General features: G+C 45.0%; 1 protein-coding gene across 1 annotated transcript in view; it reads left to right on the plus strand.

The window, feature by feature from the left end:
* The first annotated feature begins 7,331 nt into the window (after positions 1 to 7,331).
* unc45a (unc-45 myosin chaperone A) overlaps positions 7,332 to 8,314 on the plus strand; it is a 9,709-nt gene continuing 8,726 nt past the window's right edge. Inside the window, exons 1-2 of the mRNA XM_080002080.1 lie at positions 7,332 to 7,535; positions 8,233 to 8,314. The exon at positions 8,233 to 8,314 is cut by the window's right edge and continues 111 nt beyond it. Of these exons, the coding sequence (XP_079858206.1) occupies positions 7,512 to 7,535; positions 8,233 to 8,314 (106 nt within the window). The 5' untranslated portion in view covers positions 7,332 to 7,511. The remainder of the gene's footprint in view (positions 7,536 to 8,232) is intronic.

The raw sequence follows: 8,314 nt of genomic DNA on the forward strand, positions 1-8,314 counted from the left end.
GCACAGCCTGAGCCCCCTTTTGCACAGTCGGCCTTCAGGCTTCCACATTATCCTCGGCTACAGCAGCAGTAAAGAAGGAAAAAAAAAAAAAAAAGGCTATGGGAGAGTCCAACTTGTCTTAGGTAAGCAGTGTTTTAATCAAGCAGTTCCTCCGCTCAAGGACATCCAGGAATTCGAATGAGGCAAATGTCACTTTCACCCCCCCCCACCCTCCTCGGTGGACAATGTGGCCTATCAGCAGTCAAATGCCTTTCGCTGGTCTCAACAGCCGGCAGAAATGACATTCAAGGATCCTCTTGAGCTGTAAGAAACAAAAGATAAAAAATAAATATAGCCGCAGGCAGCAATACACAGGGTCCAGTTTAGTCATTTAAGGTACGTATAACAGTTTTCCGGGTTCTCTGAAACGCAGGACGAGTTACCATTTTCCGAGATTACATTGAACACTGCATCGGCTCCTCCGGTATGGGGTCTACACAGCGCAACTCTCCGAATGCAAATGACCGCCCAGCAACGTAACCTCGACCTATATGACATCGATTTTATGATGTCGCAAGTGGAAGTTCCCAACAACAAGGTTCCATTTAAATGGACTAAACACTGCATGTCCCTCAGAGGCATTTCATCAACTTTTTAAACTTTTGGGACTAAAATAAAATGGACACGATTCAGACCCACTGCTCTGAAGCTGCAAGCTAACTGTGTGTGAGGACACAGACACAGACACAGACAGAATGTTTTTGACTGACTTGGGGGTGAGCAAGGAATGTCAACAATGAAATTCCACCAGTTTATTGTATTTACATGTCACGTGTAAATACAATTATTTTTCTTATTCAACGCGTTTCAGTCTTCCGTGATGTCTTTGTCACGCATGTTTATATTGTGATGACGATGAAAATACGATTTCTGGTGCTCTCAAGGGCAAATATTTAAATCGACAGCTCAGGCATTTAAGTGGCAGCAAAATGCGCGTTGTGATTCAGTCCTGTAGATACCGATCGTATAGGAACCGGGGCCATATTGGCACCAGGTTTCATGGCCAACCCTAGTCACGACTAGCTCGAATGCCGCAAAATAAGGAGGGACACAGCACCGGGTAACATGCAAATAGAATGTGTTTAATTACAAAAAGGGCAAAAGAGATAAAATATCAAAGGAAAAGCTGGGTGTTGTGTCAGGTCGTGTGGACCCAGCACAGATATTGCCTGAAGCAATCACTACAGAACAATGGAGTCTACACCACGTACCTCGCACAATGCGAATGCCCATTCAGAGCCACAATCTGCACATACATAATGAATTGGATGATGATCGCTCTCTCCACTACCCGACCGGAAGTTGTAGAACCTTGGCGAATCTGCAACGCGAACGAGCTACTTCCGGGAAAAGTGAAATGTTTTTTCACAAATTCCTGCTCCAAATGTAGATTGATTTGGATCAAACTTGTGCTGCAGTTCTAACGAGCCATATTCCAGCTACCAATTGACAACAACAACCGTTTAGTTAGGTTAGAAGGAGAAGTAAGAGCTAAAGATATTTAGCGGCAAAACCACCATGGTGAGCGCAGTGGCCTGAAATTCTTCATAGCTCTGAGACAGGTGCTACTGTCTCTCTCTCTCTCTCCCCGTGTAAATCCTGGTCTTAATCCGATCAATTCTCAGGCGGTGACGAACTTAGTCATACCAAGTGGATTTGAGAAAATGACAACATGTTTACATGAGCCGAGACTCACTGAATACACCACTAACACAAGATTTATTTATTTATTTTATTCTATATATTTTTACTTTATTCTATAAGTATTCGACTTACTGTATTACGTTTTAGATGTCAGTTAGTTGGTCTATTAGAAAGAAATTTTTCCTAGGACATATTGTGTGTAATTACCGGGTGCGTTGCATTACATTTCACTGCATATATGTATGAAAGTATGTATATGTATGTGACGAATAAATCTCTTGAATCTTGAATCTTGATGGTCTAACATATATATATTAGACCATATGGGCTGGATGATACTTTATTTGTCACATCATCATATAAGTACAGTGCAGTGAAATAATAAAATGGCAACTCAAGGGCCGTGCAAAACAAAGTAGTTGAATATAATCTAAAAAATATATACCGCAGAAAACTAAATGTATGTATATGAATATGTGCGTATGTAAGCACAGTACCAAGCCCGAATATACAAGATTGAAAGGGTTGGCTTGGTTGCACAGTTGCTCCATCTCCTATTTACTTTATTGATTGCACATCAGATAAAGCTTCCAACTGTTGACCAATGAGGAGCTGACAAGTTAAAGTTTGTCCAGGCTGACTATGACGATCCAGGTGGAGGACTGAGCTACATAAACTAGTTAGATAGGTAGTTCATTTATAGTAATAACTAACTAGTTTATGGCAATTTTTATGTGTGTTGTTGACACGGATTATTTGTGTATTGCCATTTTCTCCATTTCAAGATCGTTTTAGGTTTATTGCATACAGCCAAAAGTTTCTATTTCATTTGGTTTTAATGGTTCATTGCATATTGCCTTTTTTTCGTTATTTTTTTAGTTTATTGCATAATGCCTCTTTTTTTTTTTTTTTTTTTTTTAAATGATTCCTACTTTGAAATGATTGCCTATTGTTTTGATGTCAGCTGCTGTGTTCCTATCAATCTAAGACGCCCTGCATTCTTTCTCCAACACTGGTTCCTCATTTCACTGCAAAACTGAATCAACATCGAACAACTCTGCTCCGCTGGCGTTTATCACCTTCAATTACTTCAACGTTTGAGGAGTTGTCAGCCATGGAGAACACAGGAGGGGGGGGGGGGGTAGAGCTCGCTTTAGCCACCACGGCTAACACCCCCCCCCCCCTAACAACTTGAACGTTAGCATTCTCATACGGACGTTAAGTCTAGCTAGTTACGTTGCTAGCGTTTGCCATCTTAATAACATTTGAATCTTACCTCGGCGTTAGCAGACATGTAATTCCGTGCTCTCCTCATACATAGAAAATCCAGCCGTTGCCCATTAAGTTGCAGGTTCCGGGTGTGTAGTCATCCCGGGGGGGTATAAACGGATGAAGCGCCGCTTTTTTCAGCGGGCGGCTGTCTGCCGGATACCGGACTTAAAACCTGACTAGCAGGCTAATGCTGCGTTCAAGTCATGTGGGGATTTACGGCATGAGCAACTTGCGGCCAACCATTACGCGGTCGTCCTGGTCGCGATTATTTGAGCAGGTCGCGATCATTTTGTAAGAAACGTTAAGATGATGTAAACCCACGTTGCCATCCAAACTAATGGGGGTTTCTTCGTGAAATGCTGCGATGACTACAATGTGAAGTAGTTGGGTTTTCAGCTGCTGAGTTGAGGAAAACTAAACGATCCAATTGTTCGTGGTCAATCAAGTACTCTTCATGATACTTCATAATACATCATCTATTATAATACTATTATAGGGTTGCACTTTGATAGATTGTGTACAAAATGATTAAAAACAATAATTAAAAAATGTTTTTTTTTGTTAGCCTGGCATCACCAGACCGATTCGCAAATTGTCTGGAATCTCTCCGTGCATTTTCACGTTTAATTCGGCGATAGCGGATAGAACAGACCGTTCCACGTCAGCGGCAGCCATCTTGGTAAGGTGGGTCAACGTCGATAGTGGATGCAACAGACCGTTATCCATCAGCGGCAGCCATCTTGGCAAGGTGCGGCCCACGCGGCAGCCATCTTGGTAAGGTGCGTCAACGGCGATAGCTTATACATCAGACCGGTCCACTACAGCGGCAGCCATCTTGGTAAGGTGAGTCAACGGCGATAGTGGATACGACAGGCCGTTCCACTTCAGCGGCAGCCATCTTGGTAAGGTGCGTCAACAGCGATAGCTTATACGTCAGACCGGTCCAGTACAGCGGCAGCCATCTTGGTAAGGTGGGTCAACGTCGATAGTGGATACAACAGACCGTTATCCATCAGCGGCAGCCATCTTGGCAAGGTGCGGCAACGGCGATAGCGGACACGACAGGCCGTTCCACATCAGCGGCAGCCATCTTGGTAAGGTGCGTCAACGGCGATAGCTTATACATCAGACCGGTCCACTACAGCGGCAGCCATCTTGGTAAGGTGAGTCAACGGCGATAGTGGATACGACAGGCCGTTCCACTTCAGCGGCAGCCATCTTGGTAAGGTGCGTCAACGGCGATAGCTTATACGTCAGACCGGTCCACTACAGCGGCAGCCATCTTGGTAAGGTGGGTCAACGTCGATAGTGGATACAACAGACCGTTATCCATCAGCGGCAGCCATCTTGGCAAGGTGCGGCAACGGCGATAGCGGACACGACAGGCCGTTCCACATCAGCGGCAGCCATCTTGGTAAGGTGCGTCAACGGCGATAGCTTATACATCAGACCGGTCCACTACAGCGGCAGCCATCTTGGTAAGGTGAGTCAACGGCGATAGTGGATACGACAGGCCGTTCCACTTCAGCGGCAGCCATCTTGGTAAGGTGCGTCAACGGCGATAGCTTATACGTCAGACCGGTCCACTACAGCGGCAGCCATCTTGGTAAGGTGGGTCAACGTCGATAGTGGATACAACAGACCGTTATCCATCAGCGGCAGCCATCTTGGCAAGGTGCGGCAACGGCGATAGCGGACACGACAGGCCGTTCCACTTCAGCGGCAGCCATCTTGGTAAGGTGCGTCAACGGCGATAGCTTATACGTCAGACCGGTCCACTACAGCGGCAGCCATCTTGGTAAGGTGAGTCAACGGCAAAAGTGGATACAACAGACCGTTATCCATCAGCGGCAGCCATCTTGGCAAGGTGCGGCAACGGCGATAGCGGACACGACAGGCCGTTCCACTTCAGCGGCAGCCATCTTGGTAAGGTGCGTCAACGGCGATAGTTTATACGTCAGACCGGTCCACTACAGCGGCAGCCATCTTGGTAAGGTGGGTCAACGTCGATAGTGGATACAACAGACCGTTATCCATCAGTGGCAGCCATCTTGGCAAGGTGCGGCAACGGCGATAGCGGACACGACAGGCAGTTCCACTTCAGCGGCAGCCATCTTGGTAAGGTGCGTCAACGGCGATAGCTTATACATCAGACCGGTCCACTACAGCGGCAGCCATCTTGGTAAGGTGAGTCAACGGCAATAGTGGATACAACAGACCGTTGTCCATCAGCGGCAGCCATCTTGGCAAGGTGCGGCAACGGCGATAGCGGATACGACAGGCCGTTCCACTTCAGCGGCAGGCATCTTGGTAAGGCGCGTCAACGGCGATAGCTTATACATCAGACCGGTCCACTACAGCGGCAGCCATCTTGGTAAGGTGAGTCAACGGCAATACAACAGACCGTTATCCATCAGCGGCAGCCATCTTAGCAAGGTGCGGCAACGGCGATAGCAGACACGATAGGCTGTTCCACATCAGCGGCAGCCATCTTGGTAAGGTGAGTCAACGGCGATAGCAGATACAACAAACCGTTCCACGTCAGCGGCAGCCATCTGGGTAAGGTTACGTCAACGGCTCTCCTCTGTATCGTCATCGTATCATGCCCGCCCCATAATAGATAAACGGTTGTGATTGGCCTGACCCTTGAAAGGTCGGTGGAAATCTGTTTGAATGGGAGTGTGGCCAGACGTACTCTGCAGAGCAAATGAAACATGAGCTGCAGATTTGTGTGGTTCCCGGACTAGGTAACCGCAGGCATGACAATGAATCTTAAATACTCCATCTAAATGACCGTGACAGCCCTGCCATACACAAAGACAGCTTTACTTACAGGCTTACTTTGGTTAACAATGCTGAACTTGAGCCAATTACCAAGATGGGAGTTTTCTGTCTTCCATGGTTTATGCCATTATTAACTATCGGCCCAAAATCTTATGGATTACTATTCTTTATATTTTACTAAAAGTCACGAGCGCAATGTAAACCATCTTTAAAATATTGAAATATTTATTAAATAATAGAGTAATGGAAAACTTGCCTACATGATACATTACCTATGTAGCACAATATTGGGCACAATATTATACAACATATGTATTATAGGTTGAATGTAATTTTATTTGGTTTTATCACGGTAATAAAAAAATTAAAAAAATGCCATAGTGGGAGAAATCAGGGTACAGAGCTAATTTCTGAAGCTGGCATACTAGCAGACTATTGGCTACACTAAATTAATACGCAAACGTTTTTTTAATATGTCCGAAACCATAATTTGCATTCAATAATACGCAAAAAGTACGAGGATGACGTGGTACATTCGGCGAAATATCGTAGTCAACGAACACTGCCCACAGTGGCCATTTCTCCCATATGACTTGAACGCTGCATAATAGTGTAAGGGGAGCCTTGTGGGAGGGATGGAGCTGCGCAATTGCGCATTAGTTTATCATTGGCCAAAGGACAGAGGAGGCTTTGTTTATTTAGGCCGACAACCAATTTTGTGTTCTGTTTGATTATTAACACGAAGCTTGCATCATTTCTCTCAGTAGTTTGTCTGCTCTTTTCATTTTAGTTCCATAAATTACCAAAAGCTTTCACACTGCATTTGCAGCACTCGTCTTGCAACGGTTGTTCACACAACACACGCTGGCCATGGTAGTATTTCTTTAAACGTGTCGCAGATGTCGCAATGACTTGAGGGAATTGTTTCCCCAGCTGCCTTTGTTTCTGATCACACTTCGTCAACAGGGGTGATTTGCAGTCCGTCGCTTCTCGCCACGGGGCCCCCGGGTCTGATTCCTGTTGATCTTTTTGTTTTGTTTTGATCATCACGAGGAAAGCTACCGACTGCCCTCTCCGGCTCGTTGGCCGTCACTTTCTGAGCCACCGCTGCCATAGTAACGAGTAAGGTCCCAGGGGGAAATAACCCAGCACGAACAAGGACAAGGGTCTTTGTGTTATTATTAATTAAAGGTGCCCATGGCTATTTTGTTCATTATTATTATTATTTATTTTTTACCTTTTTTTGTTTTTTCCTTTAATGCGCCCTAATATTAAATAATAATAATAATAATAATAATAATAATGATGATGATGATGATGATGACGAGTTTCTGTCTGTTCGTTTGTTTGACCTAAAGGCACCGCATGTATCCGGTGTACGTATTAATTGCGCAGGCGATCCCGTCTTCGTCACGAGCAGTAATTCGAAAGGAAAGCCGCTGCCAAGCGTCCGGACACGAACAGTGCGGCTCGGTGGGTTCCGCCGAACGGGACCGTTAGCTCGCCGGGCGGACGGGGGAGCCGCGCGGCGGACCCCGGACCCCGGACCCCGGACTCCGGCGCGCTACGCCTTTTATGGTAATGGCGTTGGCGCGCGGCGAGGGGGCGGGGCTCGTCAGCGCACGTCGTCGCTGTGTGTCGGACGACCCGGAAGTGCGCGGAGGTGATGCGCGGCGTCGGGCGCGAGTTGGTCGTGCGGATGTTCTTGGCTTTAGAGAAACAAAAAGTCAAACTAGGTCGCTGTTACTTGGCGTTGCCTCTCCGACTGAGCGATGAGCACCGTGGAGAATGGAGAGGTACGACGAAATACTTATTTATAGTTGGTTTAATATAGTATAGTGTAGTCTAGTATGATGTTATCTAGTATAATATAGTAAAGTCTAGTATGATGTAGCATAGTACAATATAGTATAGTAAAGTCTAGTATGATGTAGTATAGTGTAGTCCATTATGATTTAGTATAGTATAATATAGTAAAGTCTAGTATGATGTAGCATAGTACAATATAGTATAGTAAAGTCTAGTATGATGTAGCGTAGTACAATATAGTATAGTAAAGTCTAGTATGATGTAGCGTAGTACAATATAGTATAGTAAAGTCTAGTATGATGTAGTATAGTACAATATAGTATAGTAAAGTCTAGTATGATGTAGTATAGTGTAGTCCATTATGATTTAGTATAGTATAGTATAATATAGTAAAGTCTAGTATGATGTAGCATAGTACAATATAGTATAGTAAAGTCTAGTATGATGTAGTATAGTATAGTCTAGTATGATTTAGTATAGTATAGTATAATATAGTGTAGTGTAATCTAGTATGATGTAGTATAGTATAACATAGTATAGTGTGATGTAGTATAGTATATAGTATAGTGTAATGTATCACATTGCATGGCTAGGTATGGTGCTTCAGCCTTTATCTCATCTCTTTCACGTAGCATGGATTACATGTTCTGATTCTGATCCCTCTCCTCTTTCTCCTCACCTTAGGATCCGGCAGCCCTGAAGGAAGAGGGCAACGCCCTGTTTAAGGCCGGCGACCTGCAGGGGGCCATCTGCTGTTACACCCACG

This window comes from Zeus faber (genome assembly GCF_960531495.2).
Source record: "Zeus faber genome assembly, chromosome: 6".
Classification (NCBI taxonomy): domain Eukaryota; kingdom Metazoa; phylum Chordata; class Actinopteri; order Zeiformes; family Zeidae; genus Zeus; species Zeus faber.